The 19,921-nt window shown below is 44.2% G+C and overlaps 1 protein-coding gene across 1 annotated transcript in view; it reads left to right on the top strand.

The window, feature by feature from the left end:
* CCDC77 (coiled-coil domain containing 77) overlaps window positions 1-17,323 on the top strand; it is a 51,372-nt gene extending 34,049 nt beyond the window's left edge. The window contains exons 8-13 of the mRNA XM_080661400.1: window positions 158-249; window positions 1,739-1,887; window positions 8,866-9,085; window positions 14,708-14,833; window positions 14,932-15,084; window positions 16,223-17,323. Of these exons, the coding sequence (XP_080517526.1) occupies window positions 158-249; window positions 1,739-1,887; window positions 8,866-9,085; window positions 14,708-14,833; window positions 14,932-15,084; window positions 16,223-16,369 (887 nt within the window). The 3' untranslated portion in view covers window positions 16,370-17,323. The remainder of the gene's footprint in view (window positions 1-157; window positions 250-1,738; window positions 1,888-8,865; window positions 9,086-14,707; window positions 14,834-14,931; window positions 15,085-16,222) is intronic.
* Window positions 17,324-19,921: the final 2,598 nt, after the last annotated feature.

The raw sequence follows: 19,921 nt of genomic DNA, 5'->3' as shown, positions 1-19,921 counted from the left end.
AAATTAAGCATTAAAGTTATTATATGTTTTCCTTTTTCTACCTTTCCTTCTCTTTTAGGTAAAGGAAACCAATCTCCTTTGCAAAAATAATGCTGAACTCGAAGAGCAAAAAGAAAAGCTAAATAAAGGTCTTTATTATTTTTGTTTTCTATTTTAGATTCTAAAGTAAGCAAAAGAAAACCAGCAATGAGAGAGAAGGAAGAAAGTTCTGAGCAGTACCAAAGAGACATACAAACACTCATCCTACAGGTAAAGAATTTATTTTGACAGAACAGTTTCTACCCATGAGCTTATTAGCTTTGCGTACCATGCCTTCACTGCCATGTAAGTATCTCCTTGCACACATGTTATATCAAGGCATCATGTGATTAAGCAAATTGAGGTTATTCCTACTTTACAGAAAATAATTATTCTGTATTAACCATTCTAGAGATGTTACTCTGAATCTTCATTTCACTCAGCTTGTATGCTAGGCCCTACGGAACAAAACCATCATACAGTAAGAATTCCCTTTATGGTTGCCTGAGGGATACACAGAGTAGTTGCAGTTGTCTGTGCTGATAGATCAGCTTTTGAGAGGTATATAAATTTATTTAGTGTTTGTGTTTTAAGTCTGGGAAAGTAATGAATCTTCCTCTTACTACCTGGTAATACTCTCATTTGAAACCATGATTTTTTTCATCTACTCACGCTCAAGTTCCTGTCCTTATTCGGGGGGGCAGGGGATTATTGATTTAAATGATAGTTCCTGTCTTTGGCCAGTACTGTATCTCCATTTGTTGTCAGACAGCCAGACTCAGAGAAGGAAGGAAATTACATTATACTCGTTTTGGTCCACTTTTTAGATGAAAAAAACAAAAGAATCATTCTGTTTCTGTGCAACTAGGGAGTATTTAAAAGGAAACAGTGCTAAAAGTTAAAAGGTGAGGAGGTGAGAATCTTAGGGTACGGGAAACTGGGCTTTCATGCTTTCTCTGTGTGATGCAGATGCTTTGCTCTGTGTGAACAGTCTGCTCTTGCGTAGCCTAACCACATTTAGAAGTCACTAAATAAAGAGGAGCGCCTGTTGAGGTTTTTCTTCTATTTGTTTTGCTGCTCTGCTTTTGTTTTTTTTATTTGTGCGTTGTTTTTTTGTGTGTGAATCCTCACTAGAGGATATTTTTTCCATTGATTTTTTTAGAGAGTGGAGGGAGTGAGGGAGGGGAAGAGAGAGAAAAACATCAATGTGAGAGAGACACATCTATTGGTTACCTCCTGCACACACCCTGACCAGGCCAGAGATGGAACCTGCAACCCAGGTATGTGCCCTTGACCAGGAATCGAACTTGAGACCCTTCAGTGTATGGGTGGACACTCTAACCACTGAGCAGCACCTGTGAGGGTTGTTTGGGGAGGCGGGGTTGTTAGTTTTTTAAATTTTTCTGGAGAAAGGCTCACTTTTAGAGATAAGGACCAAGAGGAGGCAGGGAAGAGTGGATACCTTGCCCTAGCTGTTTTGGCTTAATGGATAGAGCATCGACCTGCAGACTGAGGGGTCCCAGTTCGATTCTGGCCAAGGGCACATGCCTGGGTTGTGGACTCGATCCCCAGTAGGGGGCATGCAGGAGGCAGCCAGTCAATGATTCTCTCTCATCATTGATGTTTCTATCTCTCTTTCCTTCTCTCTTCCTCTCTAAAAGCAATAAAATATATTTTAAAAAAAAAAGAGTGGATACCTCACCCTTTCTGGCCTGTCTAGGTGGAAGCCCTGCAGGCTCAGCTGGAAGAACAGACCAAGCTTTCTAGAGAGCAAGTTGAAGGGCTCATGGAGGATAGACGGATCCGCATTGAGGAAATACAAGTTCATCACCAAAGAAATCAGGACAGAATCAAAGAGCTTACCAAAAAGTGAGTGTTCAAGAAAGCTGTACCCAACAGCTTTTTAAATTTTTCTGAGTGGCTTAAAAGTTAACAGTCTTATACTTTTAGCAGCATAGTGTCATAGAACTGACAGGGACCTTGAAAAAATTGTCTTTATCAGACATCCCTGCGCCTAGGTAGGTAGGGATCCAGGCTTTTCTAGAAATCCTATTCATTCTTCTCTTGAAGAGCTGTTGGGTATTTCACATGCTTAATTTAACCCATTTTAGTACTTCAGCTTGATCTTAGTGATTAAGAACTGTACGTTATCCATTGATATGTTATCTGACAGTATAGTAGAGCCCTTTTCTTTTATTTGGCCCTTCATGAATTGGGGAAGATGTGACTTTACATTGTCTCTGTATTCACTGCTTTTGTTTCTTACCTGCCTGCCTTTCCTCACCTTTCTGCAGTGTGATTTCATCCCATCCTTTTCTAAGCATACCCTTTCTAGGGTCATCACTGACTTCTTAATTTCTCTGACCAGTTCTCTTTTTTCTTAAATAATTTTATTTTTTAAATATTTTTATTGCTTTCAGAGAGGAAGGGAGAGGGAGAGAGATAGAAACATCAATGATGAGATCGTTGATTGGCTGCCTCCTGCATGCCTCCTGCTGGGGATTGAGCCTGCAACCCGAGCATGTGCCATTGACCAGAATTGAACCTGTATCCTTCAGTCGACAGGCTGTCTATCCACTTAGCCAAACCAGCTAGGGCTGACCAGTTATCTCTTTACAGTCCTCATTGTAATTAGTATCTTTTTGCATATTTGGCACCTTGGATAACTCTGTCTTTGAAGTTAATCTCTTTTGATATCAGTAACATCTGTCTTTTTTGGTTCTTCTAACCCAGTGGTCGGCAAACTCATTAGTCAACAGAGCCAAATATCAATAGTACAACGATCGAAATTTCTTTTGAGAGCCAAATTTTTTAAACTTAAACTTCTAATGCCACTTCTTCAAAATAGACTCGCCCAGGCTGTGGTATTTTGTGGAAGAGCCATACTCAAGGGGCCAAAGAGCCACATGTGGCTCGCGAGCCGCAGTTTGCCGACCACTGTTCTAACCTATCTAATCCTCCTCAGCATTTTTTTGTCTGATTCCAGTGGCCTGACCTGTGCTCTAAAGACATCTTCAGTTGAATATGTTTGAACACCTCAAATTGACCATGAAACCAATCTGTGTTTTTTTTCCCAACAAGCACCCCTTCCCCCATCTGAAACCTCCCACTTCATTCTCTTTCCCATTTAGTTTAATGACATCATATCCAGTTTCCCAGGCTTGAAACTTCAGGGCTATCTTCAACTCCCTACTCTTAGTCCCTAATTCTAGGCCCTATTGAGTATAAGTCTAAGAAGCCTCTCAAATCATTCTCTGCCTTTTCATTCTTACCATATTGGTTCAAGTTATATTCTTGTTTATATTGTTGAAATAATCTAAGTGTTCTTCCTAGCATTGGTCCTTTTGTCTCCTTCACATTCCCATAATGATTAGCATGCCTCTGCGAGGACACTTATCATCACCTATTGTAATTACTAGAGGCCCGGTGGTCCCTCAGTCCAACTGTGCCCTCTCACAGTCTGGGACCCCTTGGGGGATGTCCCACAGGGGGAGCGAGCCTAAGCCAGCAGTTGGACATCCCCCGGGGTTCTTAGTGCTGCCACGGAGGCAGGAGAGGCTCCTGTCACTGCCGCTGCGCTCGCCTGCCGTGAGCCCGGCTTCTGCACTCCCCCTGTGGGAGCGCACTGACCAACATGGGGCAGCTCCTGCGTTGAGTGTCTGCCTCCTGGTGGTCAGTGCGCGTCATGGTGACTAGTCATTCCACCGTTTGGTCGATTTGCATATTAGGGTTTTATTATATAGGATGCCTTTGTTCCTGCAGGGTCTTGCCCTGTGTGTATAAGAGGCACACAATAAACATCTGTTTAATACTTGGTGATGCTTATCAAGTTGCATCTTGCCACCTATTTTCTATGTTAAACATTCCTACATTTTAAAATACTTATTCATGTTATAGTCTTTATCTCTTCATTGTTTTTTTATTGTCTTCTCAAACTTTCCTAGTGCCTCTTCCTTCATTTTAAAATGTTCGTGATTAAAGTTGCATATTCAAATTAAGATATTCAAATTAAGATTTATGACCAATGCAAGCTAGAAAATTTTCTATTTTAGGTGTTTTGTACTTATGCATAATAGCATTTTTACTTTTCACTGGATTGTAATTGTTTTTAAAGGAACAGTATTTTTTTAGCTCTTTATTGTTGAGTATTACAGATGTTCCCCCACAATTTTTCCCCCAATTGTCCCCCTCCACTGGATCCTGCCCCACCCCAGGCATTCACCACCCTATTTATTGTCTGTGTCCATGGGTAATGCATGTATGTATGTAAGTTCTTTGGTTAATCTCTTCCTGCCCCTCCTCCTCCATTCCCCCTGAGATTCGTCAATCTGTTTCATGTTTTCATGCCTCTGGTTCTATTTTATTCATCAGTTAATTTTGTTCATTAGATTTCTTGTTCATTTATTTTGGTTATTAGAATCAGTTATTGATAGCTATGTATTTATTGCCATTTTATTGTTTATACTAGAGGCCCGGTGCACAAAATTCATGCACGGGGGTGGAGGTGTCCCTCAACCCAGCCTGCACCCTCTCCAATCTGGGACCCCTCCGGGGATGTCCAACTGCCGGTTTAGGCCCGATCCCGGTAGCCAGACATCCCTCTCACAATCGGTACTGCTGGCTCCTAACCACTCGCCTGCCTGAATGCCCCTAACCGTTTCTGCCTGCCAGCCTGATCACCCCCTAACTGCTCCCCTGCCGGCTTGATTGACATCTAACTGCTCCCCTGCTGGCCTGATCACCCCCAACTGCCCTCCCCTGCCGGCCTGATCACCTCTAACTGCCCTCCCCTGCCAGCCTGATTGTCCCCAACTGCCCTCCCCTGCCTCGACCCGCCTCCTTCACTGGGACCCGCCTCCTCCACGTGAGGCGGCAGAGACGCCGGGACCTGCCTCCTTCATGCCGCGCAGAGCCACAGGACCCCCAGACCTCACTGCACGGAGCGGCCACCAGGCCCCGCCTCCACTGTGTGTGCGGCCATCTTGTGGAGCCATCTTGTGAGGACTTCACTCAAGGGTGTCGCACGAGGGTGTGACGCCACCTAGGCTTTTATTATATAGGATTGTGATTTTTTTCTCCTCCTTCTACTCCTCCTCTTTCCTGCTTCCTCATCCCTCCTCCTTACTTTCCTTTAAGAAGACTCTTTAACATTTCATGTAATACTGGTTTGTTGATGATGAACTCCTTTAGCTTTTTCTTGTCTGTGAAGCTCTTTATCTGACCTTTAATTCTAAATTATAGCTTTGCTGAGTAGAGTAATCTTGGTTGTAGGTCCTTGCTATTCTTCACTTTGAATAGTGTCCTTTGGCCTGCAAAGTTTCTGTTGAGAAATCAGCTGACGGTAATATGGGTGCTCCCTTGTAGGTAACTAACTGCTTTTCTCTTGCTGCTTTTAAGATTCTCTCTTTGTCTTTAACCTTTGTCATTTAAATTATAATGTGTCTTGGTGTGGGCCTCTTTGGGTTCATCTTGTTTGGGACTCTCTGAGCTTCCTGGACTTGTATGTCTATTTCTTTCACCAGGTAAGGGAATTTTTCCATCATTATTTCTTCAAATAGGTTTTTAACTTCTTGCTCCCTCTCTTCTCTTTCTGGCAGCCCTATGATGTGAATAGTTTGCTTGAAGTTATCCCAGAGGCTCCTTAGTCTTCATATTTTTTGGATTGTTTTTTCTTTTTGCTGTTCTGATTGGGTTTTTTTACTTCCTTATATTCCAAATCGCTGATTTGATTCTCGGTATCCTGTACTCTACTGTTGATTCCTTCTAAGTTATTCTTAATTTCAGTTAGTGTATCCTTCATTTCTAACTGGTCGTTTTTTATGTTGTTGATGTTCTCACTAAGTTCCCTGAAATTCTCAAGTTCCTTGAGCATCCTTATAACCATTGTTTTGAACTCTGTATGTGGTAGTTTTCTTGCTTCCATTTCTTTTACTTCTTTTTCTGGAGATTTCTCCTGTTCTTTCATTTGTGACATGTTTCTTTGTCTCTGCATATTGGCTGCTTTGCTGTATTTGGTTCTATATTAGGTAAAGCTGCTATGTCTCCTGGAATTGGTAGAGTGGTCTTGTATGGTAGGTGTCCTGTAGGGCCCAGTGGCTCAGCCTCCCCAGTCATCTGAGTTGGGGAGTGCCCCAGTGTGCCCTTGTTTGGGCTGTATGCACTGTCCTGTTGTAGTTGAGCCTTGATGGCATCACTAGGAGGAATTGACTTCCAGGCCAATTGGCTGTGTGAACTGGCTGCAACTGCAGCGGAAGAGCTGCTGTGCAGGAGATGCCTCTATGGAGCAGGACTTTCTTCAGTGGAGCTTTGTGCTCATTAAGTCTGCCCCTTGAATATGTTACTGGTTGATGTGGTAGGGTTGTAATCTGTTGTGGTCTGAAGCTGACCACCAGGTGCTCTGGCTGTGGGTTCTCCAACCTGTGTCCTGCCTGGGGCCACCTGGCACAAGCTACAGGGTGATCTTCACATGGCTGCTACTTGCATTGAGTTTGGAGGGGCCCAGGAGCGGCAAAGCTGTGAAGCAAGGCAGGCTACTGCTAGTGCTGGGCCTGGGGCCTCTTATTGAGTGATATTGGACATGCTGATGCCAGCTGTTGCTTGTTTGAGAGATTTAGGAAAGTCTGAAGCCTGAGTAGGACAGACCATTCATATGGAAAAGCCACTGCAAACAGCTTGGGTGGGGCTGCAAATTGAGTGGGGTGGGGTCTCAGTGAATCCAACCAGGGCACAGCTAACAGTGTGAACCAGATTGAGGGAAACTCAGATATAGCAACTTGCTATCGGCACTGTGGTGGGGAAGTCTCAGCAAAAGGACAATGACCTCTGTCAGCACTTTTGTCTGAGAGAAAGCTGCCCCCCAGTTCTTGCCCTGATGCCAGACAATTTAGTTCCTCCCCCAATGTCCCTAGATCCTTTTAAGCTGCTGCCCCAGCGTTGGAGCTCAAAGGGAGTGAGTCGGAGTAAGTCTGTGTATTAGACCTTTAAGAGGTACTGCTTGGGACTCCAGCAGCCCCCATGTCACTCATGGTTGTTACAGCCTGGAGTTATGGGGACTTCTCTTTCCAGCATTGGAACCCTGGGCTGAGGAGTCTGGTGTGGGGTTGGGACCCCTTGTTCCTTACAGTGGAGCAGGGGGTGGGTGGTGGGGGACTCTGTGGCTAAGATATCCCTCTGGATTAAAAAAACTCCACATGTGGCTGTGGGACCAACCCATTCCACACCTCCACCCTTTCTACCAGTCTCAATGTGGCTTCTGCTTTAATTCTGCAGTTTTGGGCCTTCCATTCAGCCAGATTTCAGATGGTTCTGAATGATGGTTGTTCTGTGGTTTAGTTGTAATTTTGATGTGGTTGTGGGAGGATGCAAGAGTCGTTTTTACCTATGCTGCCATCTTGGCTCCTCCTCCTGGGAACAGTATTTTTTAATTATCATAGTAATTTGTAATTTTATATTTGTTTTCCAGAATATTAATAACCATCCAGAATATTAATAACCAGAATATTAATATTAGCATCATCTGCATGTCTGGCCACATGATCAGTTCCTTCCATTATGTCATCCTAAGGATATTAAATGGCATGAAATCCAAGTGCCCTTTTGGTATCACTTTCAAACCATTGGTACATTAACAAGACCATACTTTCCCAGTCTGTAATTGAGAACATAATGTCAGATAGAATAAAATAACTCATTGAAAGGAAGAGATAACCTTGTGGTAACTGAATCAGTCTCTCCCTCTTAATACACACATACATATATCTAAATATATATATATTTTAACTTGCTGACAGTTATTCTACTTGGTGCCTGGCATTAGGCTATCATTTTTCTCTTATCTTTTACTCATGAAAAGAACTAAATGGATCTGACATTATTTGTTCAGTGGAAAATTATAGTGATTGTCTCACAGTATTTAATACTCTTTGCAAACAGCTAAATTATTTGAATCAGTATTTTTCTAGGTGTTGCTATTATATCAATGGGTTGCTTACTTCTAGGGATATTCTTTGTTGTAGAGAGAAACATCATTTTTCTATTTCTATATCTCAATAGTCAGCAGGAATCTGTTTAGTACCTTGTGTATGTCTATTAGTTGTTACTGTCCTGAAACATCATTTTTCTATTTCTATATCAGCAGTCAGCAGGAATCTGTTTAGTACCTTGTGTATGTCTATTAGTTGCTACTGTCCTAGAGAGTTTGGTGATAGCAAGACAAAGATATATGATAAGTAAGTATATGCTTTCACTCAGGTTGGAAAACATGCATGTTGACAGTTAGAACATGACAGTTTATAAGCAATTATAACACACACAGGAGACTAGATTTAAACTGATAAGGAATTTCAGACAATGGAGAAATTAAATGGCCTGAAGTTGTCGAGATGACTACATAGAGGAAGTTGATCTTGAAAACAAAACATGTGGAGCACAGCATAAACAAACAAAGCTGTTTTTGATATTTTAGAATTTGTGTTAACCCTCAGTCAGAACACTATGAGTTACTTCTTTATCGTAAAGTCTAGTGTCTTGGGATAGTCCATACTTATGCAGGCTATGTGTAAATATTTCTGTAGTCCTAATAATTATATAACCTGCAATTAGCACTTGGAAAAATATATGTAAAGACCATTTGTGAAACAGTGAGCATGGGTAGATACATTACACTTTGTTCAGTAAAACATCTGTGGTTGTCAGTAATCAGATTATACTTTTAAAAACTGCTAATAATATTTTACATAATTTATTGTACAATTTTTAAAGAACCTGTATCTTTTCTTTGTTTGGAATAACTGTGTCTTATGTGCCATGTAAGCATCTTTATGTCCACTTTTGTGCTTTCTTTCATAGTCTCCATCACACCCAAGAGCTGCTCTATGAGAGCACCAAAGACTTTTTGCAACTCAGATTTGAAAACCAAAATAAGGAGAAGTCGTGGATGCTTGAAAAGGATCAGTTGATGTCAAAGATTAAGCAATACAGGGCACAGTGTAAGAAGAAAGAAGATAAAATTGGAAAAGGTTGGCCAGTTGTTCATGAGAGTCATCGCAAGCAACGTGAATATATTAAGGTAGTTTCTATGTATTTACTGCAAGAATCTGAAAGAACTCAGAGAATTCCAAAAAACCCCAGAATTATCATACAAGATCCATTCAGTCCAGGAGCCGATATAGCAACAACCTCAAGAAACAGGTTTCAAAGAATAGCTCATCATTACAGTGTTTAGAGATTTAGAAAATGAAATGATTGATTGATCAATCAATCAGTTGATTCGTTCATTCATTTCATTCAACAAATATTTTTTTTGTAATTCTCACCGGAGGATACCTTTCCATTGACTTTTGAGAGGGTAGAAGAGAGGAAGGGAAGGAAGGAGAGAGAGAAAGAGAGAGAGAAAAAAAAACTTAGATGTGAGACACACATTAATTGGTTGCCTCCCACATGTATCCTGACTGGGGCAAAGATTGAACCTATAACCCAGGTACGTGCCCTTGACTGGGAATAAAACCCACAACCCTTCAGTCCTTGAACCAATGCTCTCCCACTGAGCCACACCAGCCAGGGTTCATTCAACAAATATTTAATGCACTCCTATTATGGGCTAGGCTCTGGGTCTATAGCAGTAAATAAGCTTGACCAGGTCTGCTATCATGGCATTTACATTTTTTTAAAAAAAAATAGGTTTTTATTGATTTCAGAGAGGAAGGGAGAGAGAGAGGGAGATAGATACATCAATGATGAGAGAGAATCATCTATTGGATGCCTCCTGCATCCCCCCTACCTGGGATGGAGCCTGCAATGTGGGCATGTGCCCAGATAGGGAATTGAAGTGTGACTTCCTGGTCCACGGGTCCAGGCTCAGCCACTGAGCCACACCAGCTATGCATGGCATTTACATCTTAATGGGTGAGAAAACAGAAACATTAACAATCAAAAAAAGGATAGCTCGGCCCTAGCTGATTTAGCTCAGTGGATAGAGCATCGGCCTACAGACTGAAGGGTCCTGGGTTCGATTCCAGTCAGGGGCACATCCCCAGGTTGCAGGCTAAATCTCCAGTGGGGGGCATGCAGGAGGCAGCCGGTCGATGATTCTCTCTCATCGTTGATGTTTCTATCATTCTCTCCCTCTTCCTTCCTCTCTGAAATCAATAAAAAATATATTTAAAAAGAAAAAAGAAAAGAAAAAGGATAGCCCAGTTGGCATGCCTCAGTGACCTATGAACCAGGAGGTCACGGTTTGATTCCCAGTCAGGGCACATGCACAGGTTGCAGGCTCAATCCCCAATGTGGGGCAGGCTGGAGGCAGCCAATCAGTGATTCTCTCTCATCATTGATGTTTCTATCTCTCTCTCTCCCTCTTCCTTCCTCTCTGAAATCAATAAAAATATATTTTTTAAAAAAGGATAGATTTTGAGCCCGGGCCAGGTAGTTAGAGCATTGTCCTGATATACCAAGGTTGTGGGTTTGATCCTTTGTCAGGGCACATACAAGAATCAACAAATGAATGCATAAATAAGTGGAACAACAAGTAGATGTTTCTCTCTCTCTCTCTCTCTCTTTTTCTCTTTCTCTTTCTCTCTCTAAAATCCTATCTAATAAAAGAGTAAGATGCAAATTAACCATCACTCCGCTACACCCACAAGCCATGCCCACCAGCCAATCTGGAGCAAATATGCAAATAAGCCCAACCAAGATGGCTACGGCCACAGAGAGCAGGAGTGAGGCTTGGGTTTCCCCGGCAATGGAGGAAGCCAAGCTTTCAGCCTGCCGTTGCCGGCCTAGGCCTCCACTCAAGGCTACAAAGTTTCAATGATAGAAGATACATAAACCCAAACAGAAGTGGCGGCAGCCACGGAGCTGGAAAGAGCAGGAGGCTAGGGTTGCCTGCGGCGATGGAGGAAGCCAAGCTTTCTGCACACACTGGCCAGCCCAGGCCTCACTTAAGGCTACAAAGTTTCAATTATAGAAGATACATGAATCCCAACAGAAATGGCTGCTGCCACGGAGCAAGCAGAAGGCTTGGCTTGGCTCCGCTCCAGGCTACAAAGTTTCAATTGTAGAAGATAAATAAACCCCAGATACCAGGGCCTCCGCTTGGGTCACTGGGGGGCGTGGCCAGCCTGCAAACCACCACAGGCCCCTCGCCCAGGCCGCCCTGATCCCCCACCCTGATCCAGGACACCCTTCAGGGCAAACCAGCTGGCCTCCACCCATGCACCAGGCCTCTATCCTATCTAATGAAAGAGTAATATGCAGATTGACCATCACTCCAACACACAAGATGGCTGCCCCCATGTGGTCAAAGATCCTGCCCCCATGTGGACACAAGATGGCCACCACAAGATGGCCAGCAGGGGAGGACAGTTAGGGGTGACCAGGCCTGGAGGGGAGGGCAGTTAGGGGCAAACAGGCTGGCAGGGGAGCAGTTAGGCATCAATCAGGCTGGCAGGGGAGTGGTTAGGGGGTGAGCAGGCTGGCAGGCAGAAGCGGTTAGGGGCAATCAGGAAGGCAGGCAGGCGAGCAGTTGGGAGACATCAGTCCTGGATTGTGAGAGGGATGATCCTACCTGGATCGGGCCTAAATGGGCAGTCAGACATCCCTCGAGGGGTCCCAGATTGGAGAGGGTGTAGGCTGGGCTGAGGGACACACACCCCCGTGCATGAATTTCATGCACCAGGCCTCTAGTCAATAAATAAAAATGAAATATTTAAAAGAGAAAATTATTATGATAAATTGGTATTAAGGAAGTAAAAGGATTATATGAAAACTAGAGGCCCGGTGCATGACATTCGTGCATGAGGGCAGGGGTCCTCTCAACCCAGCCTGCACCTTCTCCAATCCGGGAACCCTCGGGGGACGTCCGATTGCTGGTTTAGGCCCGATCCTAGGGAGCGGACCTAAACCAGTAGTTGAACATCCCTCTCACAATCCGGGACCACTGGCTCCTAACTGCTCACCTGCCTGCCTGCCTGATCGCCCCTAACTGTGTACCCTGCTGGCCTGATTACCCCCAACTGCCCACCCCTCTGCTGGCCTAGTCTCTCCTTACTGCCCCCCCCACCCCACACCGGCCTGGTCATCCCTAACTGCCCTCCTGCTGGCCTGGTCGCCCCTTACTGTCCCCCCCCCCCCCGCCAGCCTGGTTTCCCCCAACAGCCCCCCCTGCGGGCCTGGTTGCCCCACACAGCCTGTTGTTCGGTTGTTTGGTTGCCCTCACTAACCCCCCTGGCAGCCTGGTCGCCCCACACAGCCTGCTGCTCAGTTGTTTGGTCGCCCCTCACTCACCCCTCTGCCGGCCTAGTCGCCACACACAGCCTGTTCGGTTGTCTGTTTGGTTGCAATGGTTGCTTAGGCTTTTATATATATAGATTATATGTAGTTGCTGGAAGTCTAGTTTTATGGAAAAGCATAGGGACACTCTCTTAAGCCTGGTGTTTTTACTGAGACCTGAAAAATGGAATTTAGCTTGCCATTAGATCTAGGGGGGAGCATTCCAGGGAGAGGGAAGAGCAAGTTTAAAGGCCCTGGAGTATGTATGTTTAAAAAGGAAGTGGTATACAAGGAGGTTGGAAGGGTGGCCCTCCATGACTGGCTGCTACACACACCCTCAATCTCCTTGTGTACCACTTCCTCCTTCCTTATTTCTCTTTAATCTCGATATTCTTCCTTTTCCTTGACCATACTCCAGGACCTTTAAACTTATTCTTTTCTCTGCCTGGAATGCTCTTTCCCCAGGTCTGTATTTAAGGAAGTAACATGATCTTATTTAGCTTTTTTAAAGATCATTCTGACTTCTCAGTGGGACATCTTATATAATAAAGAGGTAATATGCAAATTGACCCTCACGCCTTTGCACAAGATGGCCGCCCCCATGTGGTCAAAGATGGCCGCCACATAATGGCCGGCAGGGGAGGGTAGTTGTGGGCGACCGGGCCGGCAGGGGCAGGCAGTTGGGGGCAACCGGGCCTGCAGGGGAGGGCAGTTGGGGGTGACTGGGCCGGCAGGGGAGGGCAGTTGGGGGCAACCAGGTCGGCAGGGGCGTGCAGTTGGGGGCAATCGGGCCAGCAAGGCAGCAGTTAGGCATCGATCAGGCTGGCAGTGGAGAGGTTAGGGGGTGATCAGGCTGGGAGGTGGAAGTGGTTAGGGGCAATCAGGCAGGCAGGCAGGTGAGCGGTTGGGAGCCAGCAGTCCCGGATTATGAGAGGGATGTCCCAGATTGTAGAGGGAGCAGGCTGGGCTGAGGGACAACCCCCCCTCAGTGCACGAATTTCATGCACCGGGCTTCTAGTGTATAATAAGTATTGTTGATGTTTCTTTCTTTTTAAAGAACTTTCGAAATGTGCCCCAACATGTACAGTAGTCCCTTGGTATCTGCAGGGAATTGGTTCCAGACACCAAAATCCATGGTTGCTCAAGTTCCATATATAAAATGGCATAGTATTGGTATTAATCTATACACATCCTCCCATATACTTTAAATTATCATTGTAGTACCTAATACAATGTAAATGCTATGTAGCCCGGCCGGTGTGGCTCAGTGATTGAGCATCGATCTATGAACCAGGAGGTCATGGTTCAATTCCCAGTTAGGGCACATGCCCGAGTTGTGGGCTCCATCCCCAGTTGGGTATGTAGGAGGCAGCCAATCAATGATTCTCATTGATGTTTCTTTCTCTTCCTCTCTGAAATCAATGAAAAAAAAATTTTTTAAAGAAACAACAATGTAAATGCTATGTAAATGGTTGTTACACTGTATCATGTAGGGCAGTGATTATCAACCGGTGTGCTGCAAGAATTTTTAAAACATTCAATACCATACTATTTGATCAGGGCACTGACCTCTTTTCCTTTAGATTGTCAAATTAAAAAATGACCATAGCCACCCTAGATGGTTTGGCTCAGTGGATAGAATGTTGGCCTGTGGACTAAAGGGTCCCAGGTTTGATTCCGGTCAAGGGCACATGCCCGGGTTGTGGGCTCGATTCCCAATAGGGGGTGTGCAGGAGGCAGCCGATCAGTGATTCTCTCTCATCATTGATGTTTCTATCTCACTCTCACTCCCCCTTCCTCTCTGAAATAAATAAAAAAATATTTTTTAAAAAATGACAACAGCCAACACGACAATTGCCATCTGATGTGAATGAACCAAAATTATACCTATTTTTTTTCTCAAATCGGCAAAAAATATATTTTTGGTGTGAGGCAGAATTTTAGTCATTAGTTTATGTGTGCTATGAGATGAAAGAGGTTGAAAATCATTGGTTTAGGGAATAATGACGTGGGCGGGGGAATCTGTACATGTTAAGTAGGCCTAACTACATAGTATGTGTCAGCAACAGTGTACCTTTTTGTTTATTTGTTTGTTCCCTGTTTGGTTGAATCCATGGATGTGGAACCTGCAAATAGGAGGGTCGACTATATTATTATGCCTTACTTGGGACAGTTCTGAACTTCATTATCTGTTCTTCAAAGAGCCAAAAATAATTGTTTTATTTTAAAGGATTTCTACTGTGTGTACTTTAGAAAAAGGCTAAGAGAATCATCTTTCAAATGTTCTCCAAAGTTCCTTGCTGTCTTGTTACTTAACTCATTTGTACTGGAAATCTTTTCATTCCTTTTTTTCTTTACCTAAATGCTATTTGAATTATCTGAATTATAGAACTGAGTGTTGTTTTTCACTTTTGACCTGCAGTCCCTAAAGGATAAGTTAATACAAGAGAAAAAGCTGTCCAACATGTACCAAGAGCAGTGCATTTCCCTAGAAGAAGAACTTGCCCGAATTCGTGAGGAAGAGGGAATGAGGAGAGAGATCTTCAAGGTACAATATTCTCTGCCACTTATGATGGTGTGTGAAGTCTGATGGCTCAGGGAATGCTCCCCTCATCTTCATATGCCTTCCCATTTCCCTATATTTAGGATCGCTCTAACAAGATGGGGAAGCGTTTACAAGTAATGACAAAACGCTATGAGGCCTTGGAGAATCGGCGAATCTTGGAAGTAGAAGGCTTTAAGACAGATATTAAGGTTCTCAGGCAGAAACTGAAAGATTTGGAACAAATGCTCTATAAGGTAATTCCTGATCCTGAATTACTAAAAGAGATAAAAGAGGTACAAGTGAGAAAACATGGTCAACAGGGCTCCTCAGAAGAAAGATGTGCTGTTCCCCTAATAGTAGGTGCTGATGGATCAGCATCCTTTCAGTCTCACTAAAATTAGTTTAACAAGTACATACTAGCCTGGCTGGCATGGCTCTGTGGTTGAGCGTTCACCTATGAACCAGGAGGTCATGGTTTGATTCCCATCAGGGCACAGGCCTGGGTTGCAGGCTCGATCCCTAGTGTGGGACGTGCAGGAGGCAGCTTACCGATGATTCTCTCTCATCATTGATGTTTCTATCTATCCTTTCCCCTTCCTCTCTGGGATCAATAAAAATATATTTTTAAAACAAGTACACACTAAAGAGAAGACAAAAATAATTGAATGACTGCATCATTATACTTTTATCTAAGCTAAAATTAACAGAAATTTTCATCCCTCCCAATTCAAGAAGTAGGTTAAAAGAACTATGGTTTTTTGGGTGTTTTTGGGTTTTTTTTACAAGTAGGGAAAGTGAGTAATTGAGTAATAAAGTAATTTTTCCCTACCAGACACAGCTTTATTTAGAAACAAAGTTTCAAGAACCTTTTTACAGAGACTTAACCAGTTGCCCACCTATCATCACTATGCTCCAAAGTTGATTGTAAAAAAGAAGAGGTACTGCCCTAACTGGTTTGGCTCAGTGGATAAAGCATCGGCCTGCGGACTGAAAGGTCCCAGGTTCGATTCCGGTCAAGGGCATGTACCTTGGTTGCAGGCACATCCCCAGTAGGGGGTGTGCAAGAGGCAGCTGATTGATGTTTCTCTCCCATCAATGTTTCTAACTCTCTATCCCTCTCTCTTCCTCTCTGTAAAAAATCAATAAAATATATTTAAAAAAAAAAAAGAAGAAGAGGTACTTTTTTTGACAAATTTACCAGTGATGTTTATATTGGTCTCTTTTACTCTACATTACTACCTTTTTGTTAGTCACTAAAACTAAGAATTGGATTTACCTTGTATACCAAATGTCTCATAAAAAAGAGCCATCATAGTTTGGTCTTTATGACTGATTTCTCTCCACTGGCATATGCTGTAATCATTTCTTCTTCTCCTTTTTTTAAATCTCTAGGCAACAGTTAATGCCCGGGCAAACCAGGATCTTGCCATTCTGTGTGAGGTTCGTGACAGCAATAAACGAGCACATAAGATACAAGGAGAACTGAAGAACCTAAAGTCCAAAGTATTTGGTCTGGAGAATGAACTTAGACTCTGTTGATATTTTCTTTTAGAAATGGCCCTGGTCTTTGAGTCTTTTTCATGAAATTTGAAAAAAATGTCATCTTCTCTCAGAAACTGTGGGCAGAGTTGACTAGAATGGTGGTACCCATTATTATAAAGACAGGGTGAAGAATCAGGGACCACTAAAAAAGCCGTTCTTGCGTACTAAACTTTATAATTTTTGCTGTCCTATTCACCGTTTTTGCTTTTTTGTATGTGTGTTTTGTGTGGGGTTTTTTTTGGTCTGGATTATAACCTAAATTACTTAGAGACCACATATTTTTCCCATTTATAATGAGAGGTTTTTATTTTTTAAGAAGACAGTGACCGTGAAAACTTAGAAAGGAAGGATGTTTGCTATGAGCGTGGCTGAGTGTCATTAGGAGGAACACTTTCCTTGAGGAGACAAAGGTATCCACCCAGGTGGCCTTCTCCTAGGCCAGTGGTCAGCAGACTCATTAGTCAACAGAGCCAAATATCAACAGTACAACGATTGAAATTTCTTTTGAGAGCCAAATTTTTTAAACTTAAACTTCTAACACCACTTCTTCAAAATAGACTCGCCCAGGCCGTGGTATTTTGTGGAAGAGCCACACTCAAGGGGCCAAAGAGCCACATGTGGCTCGCGAGCCGCAGTTTGCCGACCACTGTACCTAGGCCGAGGGACAACCGTGGAGTGTGAATAGGCAGTAATTCTGCTATGTAATTGTCTTCAGTTGAGAGTTGGGAGGCCAATTACTTTTATGGACACCCAATCTCAAAGTTTCACCAGAGGGCGATAGAGACCCTGCTCTTAAGCAAAATATATCTAGGGAAAATAAAGTTGCCACTTTGGTTAAGAGGGAGTAAAACTTAAAAAATCCTTGTATGAAAAGTTCAGTATTGTACCAATAACATTTTTAAGTAATTTGAATATTTTAAATTAACTATTTTTCAATAAAATATGTAATTGAAAATATTCTCTTTGAGTTTTCTATAATTTCATGTTAAAAGCACATTTATACTTTGTTAGTGACTTGGTTTACTTACTTGTTGCATGGTCTCTACAGTCCTGTACAAATATTAAAGTTTTCCTAAATGTGTCCCTTGAAGTCGTCTGGTATTGGAGGTAGCAAAGATAGTACTAAAGGTGATGACACTAATACTTTTCCATTTTTCCATCTATATCCTCTTTTAGGCAAATTGCTATACATTTGAGACAAAGTAATTGTGTGTGTACCTGGACAGCCTCTGGGAAATTAGTTGGTCTTAGCTTAGTATGGCATCTTATGATTTACCCAGGACAAACCAATAGAAAGAACTCGGGTTTTCATATTTGTGTTAAGGAAAGGGGTAATTAAATGATCGGTAGGAGATGCTACCTTAAAAAAAAAAGAGCTGATGATAGCAGATCAGGTTTTTTTCACTAATAAATTGGGACAGAAATTCCCAGAGGGACCAGTCCTAAGCTTTAGCAGGCGTCCTCAAACTACGGCCCGCGGGCCACATGCGGCCCGCCGAGGACATTTATCTGGCCTGCCGGGTGCCGCTGCCTGTCCTGCTTAGCAGCCAACTCGTCCCGGGCCCGCAGTGCGCATAGGAATTTGTTCATAGTTGTTTTTTTTTAAACTATAGTCCGGCCCTCCAACGGTCTGAGGGACAGTGAACTGGCCCCCTGTTTAAAAAGTTTGAGGACCCCTGCTTTAGAGGGATGTGCATAGTGGATGGTTCTTCCTTTTGTCCTAATACTTTAGGAATTGGCTTTTCATTACTTACTGTTTTGATGCTGGGTAAAAAACAGACTCTATTGAATCATAATTTCAGAGTAAGAAGGAATTAGAGATCATCTATATATATAAAACCCTAATATGCAAATAGACTGAACAGTGGAACAACTGAACAACTGGTGGCTATTATGTGCACTGACCACTAGGGGGTGCGCACAGAACATGGCGGACTTGGCCACAGCGGGATGGTGGAACAGGTGAGCGGGAGTGCCAGACTAAGGCAGGGTGCCAGTCGCTGTCATCAGAGCGAGCCTCTAGTGGCTACTGAAAATTCTTTGCTCTCGTGCGCCCGGTCCTTCCCGGCACTCGCACCTGCTGCCGGCGCCGGCCCTGCTCACACCCGCTGCCAGCGTCTGGCACCAGCCCCAATCACTTGGCGCTGTCAGCGGGTGTGAGCGGTGAATGCTGGCCCCAACCGCCCCACAGGGCTTCTCCACCTCCCCCTGCTCCTGAGGGGCGACTGAGGCAGCAGCTGCCGCTCATACACATTGACGGCTCCAGCCCCTCATTTCTGCTGGCACCAGCCCGAGACGCTTCGTGCTGTCAGCAGATGTGAGCAGGGCTGGCACCATCAGCACATGGGAGTGGCAACAGCTGGAGTGAGACTACCAACGGGACCGGGAGCCACAGTGGGAGGGGCCTAGTGGGGGCATGGAGGATGGGCTGAGACTCACCCCTGTGCCCACCACAGCCTCGATGCCCACAGTTCCTTTCAAGGTGCACGAATTCATGCACTGGGCCCCTAGTCTATATATATAAAAGCCTAAGCAAATGAATGACCAAACTACTGAACAACTGGTCAACTGGTTGCTATGATGTGCACTGACCACCAGGGGGCAGACACTCAATGCAGGAGCTGCTCCCTGGTGGTCAGTGCACTCCCACAGCAGGAGCGCCTCTCAACTGACCTACCGGTGCCAGACACAGGGCTTGTGGCTGGCCGCCACAGCCTGGAGACCACAGTGGAGCGGCAGCAAGCCTACCGAGTGATGGCGGCGGCAGGCACAGCAAGATCAGGATGAGTAGGAGTGGCAGGTGGTATTGGACTGCCGGTTTCGGCCCAATCCCCGCAGGCTATGCCAAGGGACCCCACCAGTGCACGAATCCGTGCACCAGGCCTCTAGTATAATATAACTTTTTAATTTTATGTATGATTCTGAGGCCTACCACCATTGACTTCAACTATCAGTTGATAGTTACCTGGGCCTCAATTCCAATGCCATTCATTTTCATATTAACTGCCCACTAGTGTAGTCAATCTCTAAACATCATCAGTTAAAACTACACTATCATCAATAAGCAGTATAGAGTAGCGGGAAGAGCCTGCCTGGGCTTTGGAGAATCACACATGTAGATTCAATCATGCCTCTTCTTAAAACTCAAGGCTTTAGTCTCTTCACCTGTAACTTAGAGATGAGTCTACCTACTTCAGCAGGGTGATTATGAGTATTAAGAGAAAATCTAGTATCCAAAATATATAAAGAACTCTTACAATCTATACTAATAAAAGGGTAATATGCTAATTAGAGCGGATGTCTTCTGGACGACCATCCGGATGTCCTTCCAGACAAAGCCACGGTGGCTGCTGTGAAGGGCCCAGGCTCAGGCCAGCAGTGGCAGCAGCAGTGGGATAATGGGGGCGGCCCCTTCTCCTGATCCGCCAGGTCGCCTCCCGCAGAGGGAGGCCAGACTGTGACTTAGGCCAGAGGCTGAGGCAGAGGCGGTTAGGGTTGATCAGGCCGCCAGGGGAGCAAGGTAGGGGCGATCAGGCTGGCAGGCAGAGG

Source organism: Plecotus auritus (assembly GCF_963455305.1).
Source record: "Plecotus auritus genome assembly, chromosome: 3".
NCBI lineage: Eukaryota > Metazoa > Chordata > Mammalia > Chiroptera > Vespertilionidae > Plecotus > Plecotus auritus.
Note: the sequence above shows the minus strand (reverse complement) of the source record. Positions and strands in the feature narration are given on the sequence as shown.